At 36.9% G+C, this 23,539-nt stretch overlaps 1 protein-coding gene across 2 annotated transcripts in view; it reads left to right on the forward strand.

The window, feature by feature from the left end:
• PDCD6IP (programmed cell death 6 interacting protein) overlaps window positions 1-23,539 on the forward strand; it is a 66,984-nt gene that overhangs the window by 27,135 nt on the left and 16,310 nt on the right. For both annotated transcript variants that reach the window (XM_021071622.1, XM_021071621.1), the window contains exons 8-12: window positions 6,030-6,252; window positions 8,838-8,961; window positions 11,288-11,465; window positions 15,406-15,517; window positions 16,413-16,582. In XM_021071622.1, coding sequence (XP_020927281.1) covers window positions 6,030-6,252; window positions 8,838-8,961; window positions 11,288-11,465; window positions 15,406-15,517; window positions 16,413-16,582 — 807 coding nt within the window. The remainder of the gene's footprint in view (window positions 1-6,029; window positions 6,253-8,837; window positions 8,962-11,287; window positions 11,466-15,405; window positions 15,518-16,412; window positions 16,583-23,539) is intronic.

Raw genomic sequence — 23,539 nt, forward strand, 5'->3', positions numbered from 1 at the left:
GTGCATGTATCTTTTCGAGTCATGGTTTTCTCTGCGTAGATGCCCAGGAGTGGGATTGCTGGGGCAAGTGGTAATTCTATTTTTAGTTTTTTGAGGAATCTCCGTGTTGTTTTCCATAGCAGTTGCACCAATTTACATTCCCACCATCTGTGTAAGAGGGTTCCCTTTTCTCCACACCCTCTCCAGCATTTATTGTTTGTAGACTTTGATGATAGCCATTCTGGCAGGTGTAAGGTGGTACCTCATAGTAGTTTTGATTTGCATTTCTCTAATAATTACTGATATTGAATATCTTTTCATGTGTTTTTTGGCTACCTGTATGTTTTCTTTGGAGCATTGTCTATTTAGATCTTCTGCAACATTTTTTGGTGGGGTTTTTTTTTTTGGTATTGAACTGTAGAGGTGTTTATAAATTTTGGAGATTAATCCCTTGTCAGTCACTTCATTCATGAATATTTTCTCCCATTCTGTGGTTAACACACATTCTTAACTCTCTTATTCTTGTATAAAAGGTCACATGCTGTTTATAGTGTTGTGCATCTTCTTTTTCTCATATAGCAGCATATTCTGAAGATCTCTCCATTTTAATACAGCAATAGAGAGACCGTCCTCATTTTTCTTGGGAGTTGCATTGTATACCTCATTGTGTAAACCACACTTTATTGGTGTCTCCTATTGCTGGATACTTGTGTGTTTCCAAGATTTGCTCTTAAAACCATATTGCAGTGAATAGTAATGTGCACATGGCGTTTTGTATTTCGACAGGTATCTTAGCTCAGGCTTCCATAACAAAATGCCGTAGACCAGGTAGTTTAAACAACAAAAATTTATTTTCTCATAGTTCTGGAGGCTATAATTCTGAGATTGGAGTGCTACTGGCTAACTTCTTGGTATATCCTTACATGAATGATAGGGAGAGGCAAAGCCAGGTCTCTGGTCTCTTCTTACAAGGGCAATAATACCATCAGGAGGGTCCCACCCTCATTACTTCATCTATAATTTCCCAAAGGCCCCATCTCCAAGTACCATCACTTTAGGGGTTAGAGTTTCAGAATATAAACTTTAGGAGGACACAGTTCAGTCCATAGCATCAGTTGCATTTTAAATTCCTTTATACCTGGATCTTTGTTACACTTGGAGTTTATCTTACAGGTGATGTGTGAGGATGGATCCAATTTTTATTTTTCCAAATGGCTACCCAGTTGTCTCCAAACCATTTATTGTAAGACATTCTTTACTCCACCGATTTGAGATTTTGATTATGACACACACCTGTGTGTATGTATTTATATGTGTGTTTGGGCCTTCATATATATTTGGGTCTACTTTGGAACTTTTTATTCCGTTTCATTGGCCTGCTTATCTGTTCTTGTTTCAGTTCTATACTGTTTGACTCACTGACACTTTAGAATGCTGTAAGTCCTCATAGATATTAGTCATCTCTCATTTTCTGAATTTTCCTGATTGTTCTTATTTATGTTTCTAAGTGAATTTTTTTTCTTTTTTCTTTTTTTTTAATTTGGCCACGCCTGTGGCACAGGGAAGTTCCTGGGCCAGGGATTGAACCTGTGCTGCAGCTGTGGCAATGCTGGATCCTTAACTTGCTGCATCACAAGGGATATTTTTCTGAAATGTCTTTTTACAGTTGGTTTGTTCAAATCAGGATTCATACAATGTTCTCACATTGTATTTGGTTGATATGTCTCATGAGTTATTAATTTGTAATGGCCTTTGCTCCCCAACTACCACGTTGAATTGTCCTCACTTTTTGCTTCTTTTGTATGTTTCTTAAATTGATTTCTCTGATGTCTCTTATCCCTTTTATGTTTCATGTATGACTGTTTCAGTCTTTCTTTTATAAACGACTTCATATTTGTCTATCTTTCTTGAGTTCTGCAGGTTCTGTTTCACATTCTCTTGCTATCTGACTATAACCCACTGTTATCTGGGCCATCTTGTCCCCTGTCCATATTTTGTATTCTTTTGGCATTGTGCTTGTGTCCTTAAGTTTTTTAGGTTTTTTTTGGTATGCTTTGTTCTTTGCTTTGAGACAATATTTCTTTGGTGACTTTTCATTATCTATTGGAAAGTTAAACTGCACATTTTCATCCTTTTCCTTGTGGTTTCTTTGTGTTGAGGCAGATACCTTTTTGGTTACTCCTGTTTGAATGAGCTTGATTTTAGTCTCAGAATAGAAGAGGTACCTGGTTGGGTAGTGCCCAGGTACTTTCCAGGCCTCCTTGTGTGGGTCCTTCCTCAGCTTCTTTTCTTTGATTCTCAAAGCCTGCTTTAGGAAAGATTCCACTCTGTGTCTCTTTTCCCCTGAGTTCCTCACAGCCCCTTTGCTTTATAGAGTTTGTGTGTTGTTGATGTTTTCTGAGTGCTCATCTCCCCACTTCTCAGTCCTCTTTTCTGCTGCCCCCAGTCTCCCTGCCTTTGTTGTGCTCAGCAGCTCCTTCTTGGGAAGAGGCCCCTCAGTATTTCATTTTCCCTGTACCCCCTGGGTAATTCCATGCTGCCATTTGGCTTTACCTTTATAGTCTGCTGGCAACTGTCACCTAGTTGCATTTCACTGTTTTCGGATTAATCACTTTCCCCTGAGGGTGAGGCCTTTAGCAGCATCTTTTTTCTCCTGCTGTAGTCAGCATTTCTTATGTTCCTAATGCCAGTTTTGCTGTTTGGAGGGGTGTTTGGCCACATTTACAAATCAAATTTGATTTACATTGTACATTTTCCCATTTTCTAGTTTACATTAATGATGTAGCTTTTGTTTTGGTTATTCTTGTTACTCTCTTCTTCATGTTAATCTTTTAAAAAAAATTTACTTGAGTATAGTTCACCTACAATGTGTTAATTTCAGGTGTAGAGCAAAGTGGTTCAATTATACATATACATATATCCATTATTTTTCAGATTCTTTTTCCATAAAGTTTATTACAGAGTATTGAGTAGATTTCCCTGTGCTACACAGTAGGTCCTTGTTGACTATTTTATATATAATAGTGTGTATATTAATCTCAACCTCCTAACCCCCCCATATTTCCCCTTTGGTAACCATAAGTTTGGTTTTGAAATCTTGAGTCTGTTTCTGTTGTGTGAGTAAGTACTTTTGTATCATTTTTTATTTTATTTTTTTATTTTTTTTTTAATTTTTTTTTTTTATTTTCCCACTGTACAGCAAGGGGGTCAGGTTATCCTTAGAGGTATACATTGCAGTTACAGTTTTTTCCCCCACCCTTTCTTCTGTTGCGACATGAGTATCTAGACATAGTTCTCAATGCTATTCAGCAGGATGTATCATTTTTTAGATTCCACATATTAGTGATTTTGTATTTGTCTTTTTCTGACTTACTTCACCATATTAATCTTGCATGTCTTTTTAAAATTTATTCCTGAATGTTTTGTCTGTTTCTAGTTAACAATGGATTTTTTTCTTTTGTTATCTCTTCAAATTGCTAGTTGTTTATATGTATTTGCTCTGTTGATTTTGTATCTAAGCTACCTCTCTTTTTGAATAGTTGATTTCTTAGGTTTTGCTGGTATACAAATATATTACCTTTAAATAACATTTTTTTCCTTTTTTTAATTTTATAGCTCTAATTTCATTCTTTTGTGTGGTTATTTAGACATTTTCCTTGTTCATGGTGATACTGGTAATCTTTGTTTTATTTGACTCTAGGAATATTTTATTTCTTTTTTTTTTTGCTAAGCATGATATTAGCTTTGGGGGGTTAAGATTTAACATATTAAGGAACTGGATATCTATTAATATTTTACTAAGATTTAAAAAAAAGTCTAGGAAGTTCCTATTGTGGCATAACAGAAATGAATCTGACTGGTATCTATGAGGATGCAAGTTCGATCCCTGGCCTCGCTTAGTGGATCAGGGATCCAGAGTTGCCATGAGATGTGGTGTAGGTTGCAGATGTGGCTCGGATCCCAGGTTGCTGTGGCTGCGGCATAGACCAGCAGCTGCAGCTCTGACTTGACCCATAGCTTGGGAACTTCCATATGCCTTGGGCGTGCCCCCCCCCCCAAAAAAAGCCTAGTGAGTATTCTATCAAGTGATTTTTCAACATCCATGGAGATAATTTGATCTTTTTTAAACTTAAATTTATTATTTGGTTAATTACATAAGTAGGCTTTCTGATGTTAAACCCTTCTTATAATGTAATTTTGATGTTTTAGAGTTGCTTTATCTTCATGTGATCACTTTATGTAGATAATCTTCATATGTCTGGAAATATTATATATTCTCTATTTATGGAGTCCAGGGTTTTCCATAGCTGATTTTATCAAAGTCATTAATTGTGTTGTTCAAATCTTCTGTAATCTTACAAATTTTTTATATATACATGGTCCATTCATTGTTGAGACAGAAGTGTTAAAATTTTCCATTCTAATGATGGATAGATTTATTGATTTCTTTTTCTTTTTTTCTTTTTCTTTAGCTGTCTTACTTTTTTTTTTATTTCCCCAATACTCCAATACATTATTATTATTTTTTTCTGCTGGTGATGCAGTTACACATACATGTATACATTCTTTTTTCTCACATTATTATGCTCCATCATAAGTGACTAGACATTGTTCCCAATGCTACGCAGAAAGATCTCTTTGATAATCCATTCCAAAGGCAATAGTCTATATCTATTAACCCAAGCTCCCAATCCATCCCACTCCTTCCTCCTCCCCCTTGGCAACCGTAAGTCTATTCTCCAAGTCCATGATTTTCTTTTCTGTGGAAAGTTTCATTTGTGCCATAAGATTTATCGATTTCTCATTGTAATTGTTTATGTAGATAAAGTCTTTTTTTTTTTTTTTTTTGCCTTTTCTAGGAACGCTCCCGTGGCATATGGAGGTTCCCAGGCTAAGGGTCTAATCAGAGCTATAACCGCCAGCCCCCGCGAGAGCCAAGCAACACGGAGTCCGAGCTGCATCTGCAAATTACACCACAGCCCAAGGCAACACCGGATCCTTAATCCACTGAGCGAGGCCAGGGGTTGAACCCGCAACCTCATGGGTCCTAGTTGGATTTGTTAACCACTGCGTGACGATAAAGTCTTTTAAATATAAAATTTAAGAAGTTTTATATCTTTGTGGCAAATGGGCCAATGTTAAACATATACTGAATTTACTCCTAATGCGTTTGGTGTATTTTGTCTGATGTTACTATACCCAACACCACCTAAGTAATTTGAGCCCTAAATTTATGTGAGGCATATGTTCACCTTATGTATTACAGGGGCAACCTTTAAAGAAAAAAATTCCTGTTGATGCTGATACAACATGCTTCTTTGTTCATTTCCTGTGTTACATAATTTTCTTCTGATCTACTGTTTCATCACAGATGTAGCATTTTGAGGTTCCTGCCTTCTTGCAGCTGGAGGTGAAGAGGATATTTCTTAGTTTTTGGTCTTATGTAGTTTCATGACCCCTGTCTTGTCTCCCGAAGGGCTTTTAATGCATTTTAATTGCTAGTCCTTTGGATACAGAAATACCCAACAGCCAGAACCAGCTTTCCTCATTGTCAGTTTATAGTTTTGATTTCTTTTACTTCTTGGTAATTCATCCATGTGTTTAAAGGGATGTTTGATTCTGATATTTTGTTATTTTATGATGCAAAAATTTCTGTTGTTCTGTTTATCATATTACTAGTAATGCCAGTCCTCAAAGAAAGATTTTTTTTTTTTGTCTTTTTGCCATTTCTTGGGCCGCTCCCGTTGCATACGGAGGTTCCCAGGCTAGGGATCCAATCAGAGCCAGCCGCGTCTGCGACCTACACGACCTACACCACAGCTCACGGCAACGCTGGATCGTTAACCCACTGAGCAAGGGCAGGGATCGAACCCGCAATCTCATGGTTCCTAGTCGGATTCGTTAACCACGTGCCATGACGGGAACTCCAGAAAGATTTTTTAAAAAAACCAATGCTTGGATACTTTGTTGAAAAAAAAGAAAAAACATTCTTATTTTTTCTTTCTTTCCCCTTTCTCCCTTCCTTCCTTTCTTTTATATTTTCTTATTAGCATGCAGCTGAATTGATTAAAACTGTGGCATCTCGCTATGATGAATATGTCAATGTGAAGGATTTTTCTGACAAAATCAGCCGTGCCCTTACTGCAGCAAAGAAGGATAATGACTTCATTTATCATGATCGAGTTCCAGACCTTAAAGATCTAGACCCTATTGGCAAAGCCACACTTGTGAAATCTACCCCAGTCAATGTACCCATCAGCCAGAAATTCACTGGTATGTCAGATATTTACATGTACTTTAATCTTATTTACTTTTCTCCAGTTTAATCTATTTTGCATAGCTAAAATCACATAGTTGATATTGTATGCTTTGAATATAATTTGAATTCATGTTGTTCAAAGTGAATATAATTATAAGAATTACAGTGAGGTTTTTTTTTTTTTTTTTTTTTTTCCGTAAATGGCCTCACCCACAGTATGTGGAAGTTCCCTGGCCAGGGTCTGAATTCAAGCTGCTTCTGCGACCTATGCTTCAGCTCTGACATTGCCAGATTCTTTAACCCACAGTGCCAGGGATGGGATTGAACCTGCACCTCTGCAGTGACCCGAGCCGCTGTAGTCAGGTTCTTAACCCACTTCACCATAGTGGGAACTCCTACAGTGAAATTTTAAGATGGAGAGTAAATGGTAGTAAAGCCTAAGTATACAACAAAGTTCAGAGAACTTGAAACTGTATGTTTGAGTAATGATAAAAATTTTATTATTTTTAGATTCTCCTGTTTAAATGTACATAAATATGGCTTTAAACATATAAACTTTGGACTTATGGTTGTATCAGATTAATAAATTTTCTAATATCCTTGAATATTGTAGGTATATGCAGTATGTGGTCTCTTCTAGCTGAGATCCCAAGGATAATATTCTAAGTAATTGAGTGATAATTTTACACTTGGCTGTCTTTATCTGTGGTTTCATAGCTGTGGATTCAAGCAACTGCTGATTGAAAATATTTACAGAAAAAAATTTCCAGAAAGTTCCAAAAAGTAAAACTTGAATTTTCCATGCTCTGGAAACTTTTACATAGCTTCTATGTTGATTAGGTATTATAAGTAAGCTAGGATATCAGAGAATATGTGTAGGTTATATGCAAATACTGTGCCATTTTATATTAGGGACTCGAGCATCCATGGATTTTGGACCCCCACTGGGGGTCCTCGAACCAATTCCCTGTAGATACGGAGGGACCATTGTACTTACTTCTTTTAACTAAGTTTTTACCATGTGCCAGAGACTTTCAAATACTTTACATATATCAGCTGATTTATTGCTAAACAGTAGCTCCATGAGACAGGTGCTATTATTATTACCTTTTGACTGATAAGAGTACTGATGCATAATGGTAACGGAATTTGCCCAACGTTGCAGAACCAGGAAGTGGTAGAGCTGGAAATCATAGCACTGTGGCCTCTCACCCGGTTTTTTTTTTTCCCCTGTCTTTTTGCTATTTCTTTGGGCCGCTCCACCAGGCAAGGGGTCAAATTGGAGCTGTAGCCCCCGGCCTACACCAGAGCCACAGCAACACAGGATCCGAGCTGCGTCTGCAACCTACACCACAGCTCACGGCAACGCCGGATCGTTAACCCACTGAGCAAGGGCAGGGAGCAAACCCGCAACCTCATGGTTCCTAGTCGAATTTGTTAACCACTGTGCCATGATGGGAACTCCCTCACCCAGTTTTATCAACAAATGAGCATTGTTTTCTCATGAGTAGTTATTCTTCCCCAAAGATTCCTTAATCTTAATGATAGACATGTCTTTAAAAGCTAAGAAAATGAAGTCAAAAGAAAAAGCTTTCTTTATCATTGTCCATGAATATAGTGATCTGAAAAGTTCTCTTCATCATTGTACTTTTTTCAGTAGTACTTTAGCTTGCTCTTTAAATATTTGTAGACTTTTTTTTAAATTTATTTTTTATTGTTAATTTCCCCCAACACACTTTTTTTTTTTCCCACTGTACAGCATGGGAACCCAGTTACACATACATGTATACATGTAAATTTTTTCTCCCACTGTTGTGCTGCATTGGAAGTATCTAAACATAGTTCTCAGTGCTACACAGTAGGATCTCATTGTTAATCCTATTTGTAGACTTTTTTTTTTTTTTTTAGGGCTGCAATCGTCATATGGTGGTTCCCAGTCTAGGGGTTGAATTGGAGCTGCAGCTGCCACCTTAACAACCACAGCAACATGAGATCCAGGCCTCGTCTGCGATAAACACCATAGCTCACGGCAGTGCTGGATCCTTAACTCACTCAGTGAGGCCAGGGATGGAACCTGCATCCTCATGGATACTAGTTGGGTTTGTTAACCCCTGAGCCATGACAGGAATTCCTTTTTGCTTTTTAAAAAAATTTTAATTAATTTATTTTTTGTCTTTTGTCTTTTTAGGGTCACACCCATGGCATATGGAGGTTCCCAGGCTAGGGATCAAATTGGAGCTGTAGTTGCCAGCCTACGCCAGAGCTACAGCCTACGCCAGAGCTACAGCCTACGCCAGAGCCACAGCAACGCCAGCAATGCGGGATTCGAGCTGCGTCTTCGACCTACACCACATCTCACAGCAATGCCAGATCCTTAACCCACTGAACAAGGCCAGGGAACGAACCTGCAACCTTATGGATACTGGTTGGATTCGTTTCTGCTGCGCCAAGATGGGAACTCCTTTTTTTAAATTAAAAAAAAAAATTTTTTTTTTTGTAGACTTTTAATGTGAATGTTGGAAAGGAAGTATGAGTAGTGACTTTACAGTTTTTGTTTTTGGTCTTAAAATTTTGTTGAAATTTCTGTTCCTAATTTTAGATCTGTTTGAGAAGATGGTTCCTGTGTCAGTGCAGCAGTCATTGGCTGCCTATAATCAGAGAAAAGCTGATTTAGTTAACAGATCGATTGCTCAAATGAGAGAAGCCACCACTTTGGCAAATGGGTAGGTAGAGCTTACCTTTCATGAATTTACCTCTAAAATTCTAATGCTTCCTTATCGATTGTTTATGAACATTTTAATTTTCTGAGCTCAGAGATGAGTGTCAAGGATATTTGAAATAGCAAATACACACACACACACACACACACACACACACACACACTTCTCAGGGACACTATATTTACTGAGCCCTGGAAAATACATTATAGTTGGAAGAAATTACTGAAACCAAGTGAAAATATTTGTGTTTTAGGGAATATTTGAGGTAAATGACAGAAATTAACTTTTAAAGTTAAGATATATGTGTCTTCAGTATTCTGAACCAGTTTTTGGTAGATTGAAGACTAAGAAAATAATTCATTGTTTTAAATAATACCTTAAGTATAATTTTATACAATAAACTACACAGTATATACATTTTAAGTGTATAGTTTAGTTCTTTTTGATAAATGTGTGTACTCATGTAACTACCACCACCATAATCAAGATAGAGAACATTTCCATCACCTTAAAAGATTACCTCATGCCTTTTCTTTCATTTCCTCTTCTTTTGCCCCCTAGCCACTACTGATCTGCTCCCTGTCAGCATAGGTTAGCTTTACCTTGTATGCAGTTTAATATAATCATCATAGCATGTGCAGTTGTGCTTTACCGTATATAGTACATTACATACAGTAAATAGTACATTACACCTTATATATAATACATTATATACAGTGTATAGTATTGCTACAGTATGTATAATATGCAATACTTAAAAGTATTTTTGCATGTACAGAGTATATTAAAAATGTGTTGGTCTTTTTCCACTTAGCATAATCTATGTTTTGTGTATTAGCTGGATCCTTTTTATTACCTAGCAGTGTTCCTTTTAACATTTTGTTAAATTTTTCACCTATTGTTGGACATTTCAGTTGCTTGAACTTTGATGTACACATCTTTGTGAGGACATGTTTTATTTCTCTTGGGTCATGCCTAGGATTAGAATTGCTGAGTCATATGGTTAACTTCATACAATATGGCCAGATTTTTTTCCAGCCAGATTTTTTTCCAAAGTCAGTGTTCAGTTTATATTCCACCCACACTGTCTGAGCAGTGCACTTACTCTTCCTCCTCATCAGAACTTAGTATTGTCAGTATCTTTAATTTTAGCCATTTCAGCTTGTGTAGCAACATCTCATTGTGGTTTAATTTGCATTCCTCTGATGGCTAATCATGTTGAGCAACTCTTCATGTGCTTATGAGCCATTTGTATAATCTTTTGTGAAGTGTCTGTTGAAATCTTTTGCTCATTTTTTAAAGTTGAGTTTTTCTCCTTATTAACTTTTAGAGAGTTCTTTACATATTTTAGAGGCAAGTCCTTTGTCAGATATGTATTGAGAATATTCTTTCCTAGTCTGGTTTGTTTTTTCATGTTTTTAACTTTGATGAATGCATAGGTTTTGATCTCATTTTTCTTCTTCCAGCAAGAGAACAACATGAGTTTTAATACCACCCTCTGTTACGTAAATGAAATATCAGAGTAATTGTTAATGTGCTACAAAATAAAACAGATGAAGATTTTGTATTAATATGTAGATCAGCTATGTTCTCTTGACATCTTGCCTAGATGATATGAAATTACAACTATTTTGTATATTTTTTCTGATTCGTTAGTGACAGTATAACAAGAGTGTGATAAAGGATTGCCTTTTTGAGATAGAATTGTTTACTTTAAATTAGTTAGCTTGGAAGAAGTTAAGTTTGACCTGTGAGCCAAAGTTATCTAGTGTATTTTGCTGTATATTTCTTGCCTTTTGATTTAGTTCTGAATTGTGAACTTAATACTTTAATGATTTTGTCTTAATTTTATCAATCATTGGTTTTCTTTTTTTTTTTTTTTTTTGTCTTTTTCTAGGGCCGCACCCGTGGCATATGGAGGTTCCCAGGGTAGGGGTCTAATTGGAGCCGTAGCCAGCGGCCTATGCCACAGCCACAGCAAAGTGGAATCCGAGCAGCGTCTGAGACCTACACCACAGCTCTTGGCAACGCAGGATCCTTAACCCACTGAGCAAGGCCAGGGATTGAACCCGCAACCTCATGGTTCCTAGTCGGATTTGTTAACCACTGAGCCAGGACAGGAACTCCGATCATTGATTTTCTTTTTTTCTTTTATCTTTGTTTTATGTTTCCATTGACAGGGCTTAACTACTTTTTTTGGGTGTTAACTCAGCTGCTATTAATTTTTATTTTATTTATATATTTTTAGCTGCTATTGATTTGGATTTAGGAGATTAGTGTATTAAAGGTGGTTTAGAACACTAGATGACATAGTATCCCATTTTTTCAGGGTGTTAGCTTCCCTTAATCTTCCAGCAGCAATTGAAGATATATCTGGAGATACTGTACCTCAGTCTATATTGAACAAGTCCACATCTGTAATTGAACAAGGAGGCATCCAGACTGTTGATCAATTGATTAAAGAGCTCCCTGAGCTTCTGCAAAGAAATAGAGAAATCCTTGATGAGGTAAGGTGAATTGTGATTGAGTGAAAAATAGGTTCGTAAATGTCTTAAATGTACATTAATGAGCTTCATACAGACATTGTGTAAAACTAGTTTTTTCAGTATCTCAAGAGGATCACATGTTTTTTTTTTTCCTTCTACTAATACAGAGTATTACATTAATTGATTCTTTGATGTGAACCACCTTGCATTCCTAGGATAGCCCACTTTGTCATGGTGTAGAATCCTTTTCTTTAAATTTTTTTTTGAAAATTTTTAATGATTTTTACTTTTTCCACTATAGTTGGTTTACAGTGTTCTGTCAGTTTTCTACTATATAGCAAAGTGACACCGTCACACATATGTACATCCCTTTTCTCACATTATCCTCCATCATGCTTCATCACAAGTGACTAGATAAGAGTTCCTAGTGCTGTACAGCAGGATCTCATTGCTTGTCCATTCCAGATGCAATAGTTTGCACCTATTAACCCCAGACTCCCTGTCCATCCCACTCCCTCTCCAGGTATAGAATCCTTTTAATGTGTTGCTGGATTTGGTTTGGTAGCATTTTGTTGAGCATTTTGCATCTATATTCATAAGGGATTTTGGTCTGTAATTTTCGTTTTTTGTTATGTCATTGATTTTTAACTGGTGTGTCCTTATGGTTGTCTTTTATAAAGAGCATATAGGAAGATTTTTCCTTTTCTTTTAGTTTGACAAACTTCATTTGTATTCATGGAGAGTTAAATCCATTTATATAAGCCATGATTATTCATATATTTGGTATCATGTTCTTCTGTATTTTCTACCTGTCTCACTCTTTTGTCTTCCTTATTTTTTCTTTTTTTTGGTTCCTCCTCACCCTTACTTTTTCCTGGTTTTGAGTTCCATCCATTTCTTTCATTTTTTCTTTTAACAGTAGCATGGAAGTTATACACTTGTTTTTCTTCTTTAAAATTCATTATAATGTGTATGGATATGGGTTTCCTTTCATTTATTTTGCTTGATATTCCACTGGATCCAGTGAATTTGAGGTACTGTCTTTCGTCCATCCTGGAAAGTTCTTAGTTTTCATTTCTGTGAATATTGCTTTTTCCCTATTTGCATTATTATCTCTTTCTGGATCTCTGATGTTCAGTCTTTTCGCTGTTTTTCTGAACCCCTCATGTTTTCTATTGCTCTAAGCTTTGTTGTAGGCAGTTTGTTCTGGTTTGTCTGTTAATTTAGTAGCTCTCTTCAGTTACATCTCAGTAGTTTTTAACTATGGTAATTTTCTAATTTTATTTTACTCATTTCCAGAAATTCTGTTTGGTTCTTTTTCAGTCCTTCCCATTCTCTTTCTCCTATGTCATACTTTTAATTTATCTCTTACTAGTAAATGTATTTATTTGTTTTATATCTTTGTCTTATTATCTCATTGTTTGCAATGTTTGTGGTTTGCTTCTGTGATTTATTGTTTTGCTCATAGTGGTTTTTTTCCTCTTATTTCAGCGGGGTTTTTTTGGTGTTTGTTCTTCTACTTTATTACTTTTAACTTGGAATTCACATTTATGGAAAACTGTAAATTTAGTGAGGATAGTTCCTTCACCCAGCTACCTCAAAGTAAGAATCTTGTGTTGCTGTGGTCCGTTTGTTAACAGTGGTATAATATCATTACTCAGATTTTATCCATTCTTTTATTAGTGTCCTTCTGTTTTAAGATCCAGTTCAAAATACTACATTGTATTTAATATTCGATGATTTTTCAATTAGTGAATTCATATTTCCTGGATCTTCGTTTGTGGGAACTCTTAGAGGTCTAGATTTAAAGTAAATTCATGTAGGAGTTCCCACTGTGACAGAGAGGAAATGAATCCAGCTAGTATCCATGAGGATTCGGGTTCAATCCATGGCCTTGCTAAGTGGGTTAAGGATCCAGTGTTGCCATAAGCTGTGGTGTAGATTGCAGATGTGGCTTGGATCCTGTTTTGCTGTGACTGTGGCTGGCACCTGTAGCTCAGATTTGACCCCTAGCCTGGTAACTTCCATATGCTGTGAGTGTAGCCCTTTGGGGGAAAAAAAAAAAAGGAAATTCATCTAGAGAGACTTTGTATTTGCTTCTACTATAAAAAGGCATTATATACTTGACATCTTTTTAAACTTGGGAAGAATATTTTAGTTGTTATGTTTTAATCCAAAGTTCATTTTAGAACTTTGTGTCACACTGGGATTTTGATTTCTAGTCCTAAATTCAGGCTTTCACTTGGGCTCTTAAGCTGATACTTCTTTTCTTTCCTATTTAGAGCCAAGGTACAGACAGGTAAATTCCCTTCTGTTGGGCAGTTTCCATTAAAAAAATTTGTCCACTGAGTGTCACAAATTTGGAAATGACCCAGTTTGAGGAAAATTAGTGACTTTGATCTGACCTCCTCCTCATATTAGCCCCATCTGCTTTTTGTTTGGGTTTTTTTTTTTTTTTTCTTTTTTACCACTGTTCCTACAGTATATGGAAATTCCCAGGCTAGGGGTTGAATCAGAGCTATAGCTGCTGGCCTACACCACAGCCACAGCAATGTGGGAACTGAGCCGGATCTGTGGCCTACGCCACAGTTCATGGCGATGAGCCTGGATCCTTAACCCACTGAGTGAGGCCAGGGATCGAACCCAAGTCTTGATGGATACTAGTCGGGTTTGTTACTGCTGAGCCACAACATGAACTCCCCCACCTGTGTTTTTTGACTCCTATGCATATTCTGTTAAGTTCACACTCTAAGCCAGTAGAGAATGTATAGTGGGTGAACTGTAGTAGTCCAGCTCCACCTTGTGACTTGTTTTTGTATGGTTCACTAGTTAAGGATTTTTTTTTTTTTTTGCCACATTTAGAGGGTTGGAAAAAAAGAAAGGAAAAGAATATGTGACAGAGATTGTTGTCCACAAAGCCTAAAATATTTACTCTAGCGTTGACAGAAAAGTTTGCAGACCATGCTCTTAGATATCAGAAATTATTAGACACCAATGACTCTAGCACTTACGTCCACTGGTGATTAGCACTTTCCTTTTTAAAAGCAATTTATTTTATTGAAATATAGTTGATTCATAATCTGTTAATTTATGCAGTAAAGAGATTCTGAGATATATGTATATATATCTCACACATATATATACACAGACATTCTTTTTTGTGTTCTTTTCCATTTTGGTTTATCACAGGATATTGAATATTGCTCTCTGTGCTATACAGTAGGACCTTCTTGTTTATCCATCCTTTATATAATAGTTTGCCTCTGAGGGTTAGCACTTTCTTGTGTTTCTGGCCTTTTACTGCCCTGTCCTCTCAGCTGTGCATTAAAAATGCATTTTTCTGTATGTTCATTTTCATTTTGTTGTATTGGGATTAAAGTGTGAAACTTTTATTTTCATGAATTGGTTTTCTCCTTGTTTATGGCTTCTAAAATTTAAAGGCTTTCAGTTTATTTTAATCTTAAAAAAATCTTTAAGATAGTCTTGGTATGTGTATGTATGTAATCTCTTAATCATTTTTCTTAATTTTACCGAGAAAAATAGTGGATAACCTAGGCTTAAATTTAACATGATTTTTTTTGTTAAATATATCATAACTTTCTGCAACAAAAATTATTGTTCTAGTTTGTATTCTGACTGGTAATGTAGAAGTCTCAGCTCACCAATTCTCACCGATATTGAGTATGATCATTTAAAAAAATGTGTTAATAGTTTCCACTGTGGTGCAGTGGGTTAAGAATCTGACTGCAGCGGCTCAGGTTCATGGGTTTGATCCCTGACCTGGTGCAGTAGGCTAAAGGATCTGGTATTGCCACACCTGCAGTGTAGTTCACAGCTGCAGCTTGGATTCAGCCCCTGACCTGGAAACTTCCATGGGTCATGAATGCGGCTATTGAAAAATTAAAAAAAAAATTTATACCGGAAATAATAGCTCATCATTGCTTTGCCTCTTTTTAAAAAGTCATTAAGATTGCTGGATGAAGAAGAAGCAACTGACAATGATTTAAGAGCAAAATTCAAGGAACGCTGGCAAAGGACACCATCCAATGAACTCTATAGGCCTTTGAGAGCAGGTAAAAATGTGAATAAATGACTCACTTGAATAAGTTCTCAATTTTGATCCACATTTTTACTTGATTAAATTAGGCTCTGTTGTAAACCTGTTTTTATGAAGACGCCTGTTATGAAAATACATGTGTTTTTCTTCAGTTTGGTGTAAGATAAAAAATAACAGGGGTGATCCATGTTTATTATGAGAAGCTCAGATTCTTAAGAAGGGTGTACAGGTGAAAATTAAGATGATCCTATGATTCATTTCCTATTCCAAGCTCTATGCATATTTTAGAAACATAAATGAGGTAGTATTGTAGGTATGGTTTTGTGATTTCATTTCACTAGTAGCAAATCCTGGGTGGCAAAAGAATGAGTTTTAACAGTTAACGTGAAGCCAAATTATTTTTAAGACTGATTAATAAGATTGTGTGCTTATTAAGATAAGCGATGTCTTCATGGTAACTAGACTTGTTTTTATTTCTCTGTAATAGTAATTAATACTATTGAGGTTTTTCTAAAAATATATCTGCTTTTCTTTAAATCACATTGAAGGAGTGGTCCCTTGAGAGAGGAGTACTTTTGAAATAAGTTGTAACAATTTTTGGAGTGAATGTTATCTTTCTATACTGAGCTGTAGGAAAAGATTAGACTAATGTTAATTGGCTATTATTTGGTTGATAGTAACTACAAATTTATTTTAAGGTGTAACTATGCTTTTGCTTTATAATTAATTTGGTTGTTTTTCCAAAAACAAACATGCCAAGGCTGTCAGGAGCTCAGTTTCTATTATCTAGTGAATTGGGGCTTATAGAAGAGGGGAAACAAAGTTGGAGAATGGCATTAACAGTACAACCAGCCCATAAAATTACTGTTTAAAATCATTACTGTGCTCTGGACATTCTCCCCACCCCACAGAGGGAACCAACTTCAGAACTGTTTTGGATAAAGCTGTGCACGCAGATGGACAGGTAAAAGACCGTTACCAGGCTCACCGGGACACCATCGCGCTCCTGTGTAAGCCAGAGCCAGAGCTGAATGCTGCCATCCCTTCAGCAAATCCGGCAAAGACCATGCAGGGCAGTGAGGTAAGGAGGTACTTTTTGATGTGGGTGGTCATCTGCTCATGGAAACTATGTTCAACCATTCTCTACCATGAGTGGCTAATTTTTTTCTTACTGGCTTCTTTTTAAAAATGCCTGATGTACATTGAGGTGCTTGTTTTTTAAGTTGCACATTAAATACACTGTGTAAAGAGTAATTATACTAATACTATCCTGTAATAATAATTTCCCTTTACTGAATGCCTCCTGAACTGGGTACGATATTCTAAGAACTTCATATGCTTGCACTGTTTAATTCAAGTTTTATAAAAGGGAGAGGCTTGGAAGTGAAAGGACTTCTTGAAGTGGAGGGGCTGTCCAGATATTCTTCTGACCACAGATTCATTATTTCTTATAATATTCTTTACCACCATGCCCCATCATTCACTAGGACTGTCTTTAAAGGGAAAGTTGCCAGGGCGTGCATGTTAATAAATGGATGATGTCATCAGTGACCTTTCTATCAGTGATAGGAAGGAGAAAATCAGTGGTGGGGCATGTGGTTTGCAACATCCCCAAAGAGGAGAGTATGGCTGATCACGGCATGATCATGTAGAAGGATGAGATGGGGCCCTGAAACCAACAGTAAATACCACTCAAAGGGTAAGAAAATTTCTTGAAGAAGCTGAATTTCCTGGCACAGTAGTCAATACTGTTTGTCTTGCCATGGAAGCATTTTGTGTATTTATTCAGCCAAGAACTTAATGGATATCTGCTATAAGGCGCTGTTCTTGGTACACATGATTCGCAGTCTTCACCTTCAGTTTACAGCCCAGTGTGTGGACAGTGATGGCTATAATGCAGGGTAGAAACTGAAAAGGGTTAAAACTATACAGAGTGTGCTGTGTGGATGGAAGTGACGAAGTACTTACATTTCAGCATTTGGAGCTCCTCTTTTAGGAGGCTTCTTAAGAAAGTGGCAGATTATGAGAAGAGTAGACAGGGTGAAAAGTGAACATGTGTAGGATGTGAGAAGATTGAGTGCATGCATGTGTCCAGAGTGGCTAACAGGCGGGGGTGGACACCAGCCCCTGGAGAGAGGAGGAGACAGCATAGTTGGATAGTCACAGATCCTGAATCTGAAAGCGAGTGTGGGGGTACTTGATGGAATAAGACTTTGAATCAGATGCTTTGGGTAAGTGGAGGAGAAAAGGAAGGGGAGTAGAAGATTAATTTATGAAGAAAAGAGATTGCAGTCCCACAGAACTGCAATATATTCTGCCCCCCCTTTTATTTTAGAAAAAACTTATTTAGTATCCTCTTTTTAATGTCACATACATGCCCTAGAACTTTTATGGCTTTTGTCTTTTGATTCTCCTGCTTTCTATAGAAAAGCAAAAATGGTTTTTGCTGAGCAAAATTAGAATTAGCATGTACTGAGCTGTTATTTTTATTCACTTATAGTAATAGCTGCTTTGTTAATCCATGGTGGTATAACATAGGGGAAGAAAATTTTTACAGTCAGTATGAAGTTATTTTACTGAAATTAGATTTTCTGCATAGAGGTAACCAAAAATTTTTCAGTGTTCTATATATTCAGTTATCATGTGTACTTATCAAAAAATGGAGACATCATGTGTTTAGCAAAGTTGTTTCAGATAGGTGTCGTGTACTTGATGACACATTAACCAGAATTTTTTTGAGAAAAACTTGGTCATTTACTATCTTTTATTAAAGTGATAACAAAGCACATATTTTATTAGGAGGTCCAAGCATAAGGCGTTGTTTTATTCTTTTGTTATGAAGAGGCCAACTGTCTAGTTACTTATCTTTGTTGTATCTGGGCATCTGGTTTTAGATACTGAGATACTCTGAAAAATTATTCAGGCTATTGGTAGTTTATATTTAAAGGTCCTTTTAAAAATACTTAGGACCCCTGCTTGTGATTGTGTGCCTCTGATCAACTGGGGTCTGGAAAACCTTGTCGGTGCTAGGCCAAGACGGCTGAGATAATACCTGCTGATACAGGGTTGTATCCCTTGGGGTGATGGAGGGGTACATTTGAAAAACCTTCATCTCTTCGGTGGTAGTGTATGAAGTAGCACTGTCCAGAGCTGTGTGCTCCAGGTGTTGCTTTTTTCTGGTTCACACAAAGACACCTTAAAGACTAGTGGATGATTTGCAAACACAGCTTTCATACTTAGTTTTTCATAATAGAGAGTTTATGGACAAGTTTTGAGAACTGGCTGGCAACTGTTCATTCATTTGTTCACTGAAGAGTTGTTGAAGTCCTACTGTATACCAGGCTCTGTGGCACCAGGGTCCCTAACAGAGAGATGGGAAACCCCTCTCTAGGTTAGCTTTAGTGTAAGGTAAATGCAGTCATGTTCCTGTGTTCTGTTGCTGGGTAGATGCTCCAGTGTCTGCCTTTTCTGAAAATGAAATGATAAGGTCTGAAAAGTAAAGTTGAAAATACCATTGAAAGCATTTCTTATGTGTGTATATTATTTCGTGCTATCAGATATGACAGTTTTATCATTTAAAATGGAGGTTGGCAGGAGTTCCTGCTGTGGCGCAGTGGGATTGGTGCTGGGAGGTAAGTTCGATCCCTGCCCAGCACATTGGGTTAAAGGATCTGGCGTTGGTTCAGATCTGATCCCTAGCCTGGGAACTCCATATGCCACAGGGCAGCAAAAAAAGAAAAAATGAAATGAAATAATGAAATGGGGGTTTGCAAAATAAGGCCTGTGGTCCAAGTCCTGCCTGTCTCCTGTTTTGTATGGCCGGTGAGTTAAGAGTTCTTTTTACACTTAAAAAAAGTCAAAAAATAATGTTTAAGGACATGTGAACATTATACAAAATTCAGATTTCATTGTCCATAAATGAATTATGTTTGGGTTATAGCCACAGTCATTCATTTGTGTTTTGGCTGCATTTTGTACTACAAAGGCTGAGTTGAATAGTTTGAACAGAGACCATAGCTCCCAAAGCCTTACTTTGGTACTTTACAGGAAAGGTTTGCTAGACGATCACGCCTTTCTGTTTGGCCTCACCTCCCACCATGCTATCTTTTGTTTACTATGCTTCTACTGGACTGGTCTTTTTTTCTTTCCTTTGAACATGCCAAGCTTGTTCCTGCCTCAGGATTTACAAATTTGCTTTTTCCTTCTGTTGGGGTCTTTCTTCTCTTTGCATGGTTACTACCTCTTTTTTGTTAAAGGCTCAGATGTCACCCTTTCCCCTTCTCTGTCATTGTCTATCATATTAGTCTATATTACTCTATTTTTGTGTATTTGTTTAATCCTCCTCTCCTATACATTGCTCCCCAAATGAACAAAAGGACTCTGTTTTTGTTAATAGTTGTATTTTAGAACCTAGTACAGTACCCAGTACTCAGCATTCAAAAAATTTGTTCATTGAATGATAGCTACTGGCAACCTAGCTTAATAAAGAGATGTAATTAATTGCAGTTGAAAGCTAAGTGGAGGAGTTCCCTGGTGGCTCAATGGGTTAATGATCTGGCATTGTCATTGCTGTGTCTCTGGTCACAGATGTTCTGTGGGTTTGATCCCTGGCCCAGGAACTTCTGCGTGCTGTATGTGTGGCCAAAAAGAAAGCTAATTGGAGCTGTTTGTAAAACATAGAAATAAATATAGCATCCTAATTATTGTTTTTCACCTTTTTATTTTCAATTGAGATATAATTGACTTGTCTATTGTATTGGCTTTAGGGGTACATCATAATGATTCTATACTTATGTATATTGCAAAATGAACTAGAAAATAAGCCTAGTTAATATTTGTCACTGTACATTGTTCAGAATTTTTGGGGGGATGAGAACTTTTGAGATTTATTTTCTTAGCAGCTTTAAAATATGCAATACGGTGTTAATAACTAGAGTTACCATGTGCGTTAGATCCCCATGACTTACTGATTTTATAACTAGAAGTTTATACTTTTTGTCTCCCTTCACCTGTTTTTTTCCACCCCTCCCCCTCGTTGCCTCTGGAAACTACAAATTTTTCAGTATCTATGAGCGTAGGTTTTGCTTATTTATTTTAGGATTCAACATGTAGTGAGATCATATGGCATTTGTTTTTCTTTGTCTGACTTAGTTCACTTCACTCAAGGTCCTCCATGTTGTCAAAAGTGGCAAGATTTCATTCTTTCTCCTGGTTGAATCATAACTCCATTGTGTATATATACCACATTTTCTTTTTCCATTAGTCCACTGATGGGTGCTTAGGCTATTTCTGTATCTTAGCTTTTTTAAATAATGCTGCAGTGAACGTGGGGTGGGGATGCATAGGAATTCTAATTATTTATATCCTTTAACTTGATAACATGTTAAGTTTCAGATGAGTTTATTAGAAAATTTAGGTAGCTTTTTTTTTTCTTACTGTCTTAGTCATTTGTTTATAGAAGCAGTTTAATTCATTTTCTATTTTATTCACTGTTAAAGTGAAGCCAGTATTATACAATCTAAAATATGGTTAAACTAGTGTATATGACAGTTTAAAAAAAGAGGATTTTTTTTGATATGAAGAATTTCTAGTTTTATGTGGTGGTCTGATAGGTCATTTATAAATTTGCTGCTTCAAATGGCATATATATATTTTTTTTTCTCTCAGAGAATTAGAATAAGCATTTGGCAGTAAATTAGGACTTACTAAATAGCTATTTGTTTCTCCTTTGTCCTCTGGTTAGAAAACTGACTACCATAAAAGTTAGGAAGTTAGTCCTTCTTCATAATGGAACTGGTATTAGAACTTGTGGTTCCTTAAATTCTAGCGGAGTCCTCTTTACTCTGCTGGCCTGTGTGTGGATAGTTTTCCCTGGAGAGGACATTGTATCCATGTGAACCATGTTGGTCTTCTCACATTACTTACTAGCTCATTTGAGGGTATTATCACTACACTTTTGGTCCATTATTTGATGAGAAGATCTTAGTTCTTATACTATGCAAGAGGTACATGGTCTTTTTCAAGGTAATAGTGTTCCTGACTTTCACCTTTGTTTATTAGACTATTTTTTAAAATCAGTTATGGATATTTCTGTTTTTCCTCCAGCTTTACTTCTCTTGACAACTTAAAACAATTTTTTTTCTAGCTTTTGTTACATTATATATAAAGAAAAATGACATTTCTTACTCTCTTAGCCAAGCAACCTTCACATAAGGTCCAGGTCATTGTTGAGGTTTCATTTTCAGTTTAAATATGTCAACACATAAAACTGTCAAAACTTTTCCAAATTTATATGCTGTTACATCCCCTCAATGCAAATGTGTTAAATGATTACAAAATAATTGCAGTTAGCAAAATAAAGATACTCAATTCTTTTTTTTTTTTTAAATTTTGGCCTCATCTGTGGTATGTGGAATCCCTGGGCCAGGGATCCAACCTGTGTCACAGCAGTGATAACACATGATCGTTAACAGCTTGGCCTCTGGGAATGGCTAATTCTTGATCTATTCCTTGTTCCTTTTTTTTTTTTTCATCTTTGGAAGCCCCGTGGCATATGGAGCTCCTGGGCCAGGGGTCAGATCCTAGCTGCAGTTGCCACCTAAGCCGCATCTGTGGTAACACCTGATCCTTAACGCACTGAACCCATGTTCCAGTGCTCCCAAGATGCCACTGACCTCGTTGTGCCACAGTAGGAGCTCCTGTCCTCTATTCTTGCCTGAATGCTTAAATGCCTATGCCTCTTTAGTCCACAGTGCACATGAAGTATAGAGTTAAATCTGACTTACAGTTAATAATAATGACTACTACTGATTGAACATTTAGCTTGTGTTAGAAATTACATTGAACACTTAGATGGATTATTTCAGTCTTCACAAAGTCCTGACATACAGGTATGTTTATCATTCTTGTTTTGCAGATGGGAAAATTGAGTTTTCCAGATAAATTGTTCTTGGTTACATAGTAACTAAGCCCATTATATTCACTAAGGGAGTGTATAGTCAGAGTTGAAAATTTTTTATTCAGTATAGTCATGTTTCACTTTGCTGGACAACTAGGTTCATTTGTTTCTACATTCAAGTTTTGATTTAAATTTGTATTTTAGACATGTGAAAAATTATGTTAATGATTTGAAAGGAACATGCAGAGAAATCTCATACCTCTTCATTCCGCCTTGTTCTCATACCTTCTCTTTAACAACATTCATTAGTTTTTGCTTTGTCTTAGCGTTTTGCTTTTTGCAAAAGATACATATGCACACAGATGTATATACTATATTATGTGTGTGTATATCATTATATTCTGATTTCCCTTCTCTCTTCCTCAAAATGCAACATATTATATATATGTGCTTGTACCTTTTTTCATTTCACGATATATCCTGGAAATCATTTGGAAGCAAGATTTTGGTCCACTTTGCCTAACATCTGATTCTACTAGATCCCTTATACAGACTTTGCCATGTCCATCTAGGTATGATTCTTTCTCCTTTTCCTTTTGTCTGTCTGTCTATCTGTCTGTCTACTTTTTATGGCTGCACCTGTGGCATATGGAAGTTCCCAGGCTAGGGGTTGAATCAAAGCTGTAGCCAGAGCAGTGCTGGGTCGGAGCTGTGTCTACAGTCTGTGCCACAGCTTGTAGCAACACTGGATCCTTAACCCACTTGAGCAAGTGATCAAACCCGCTGAGCCTCTGTGGTAACTCCCTCTTTCTTCCTTTTAGTGTGTCTGTGGTTTGATGCTTCTTTCCACTGTCCTGCATGTTAGGAGACTCTGAATTTAAGATAGGACCCTTAGGAGATGTGGTAACAGAGGCCAAAACTTAGAGGAAACTTAAGGCTTTTCCTCAGGTCTTTGGTCTTCACATGGGAAGGTCACTCTGGATACTTTTGCCAAGGAGCTAACTAGGGCCATGGTCTGAAGAGCAGGACAGAACTTCTTGGAAACAGGCATTAGGTGAGCAGATCCTTTGGAGTTGGAAGTGCTGCTGAAGAAGAAAGACGGGTGCAGACGGAGGCCATGGATGGCCCCTTCTTCCTTGT

The sequence above is a fragment of the Sus scrofa genome, chromosome 13 (genome assembly GCF_000003025.6).
Source record: "Sus scrofa isolate TJ Tabasco breed Duroc chromosome 13, Sscrofa11.1, whole genome shotgun sequence".
NCBI classification, from domain to species: domain Eukaryota; kingdom Metazoa; phylum Chordata; class Mammalia; order Artiodactyla; family Suidae; genus Sus; species Sus scrofa.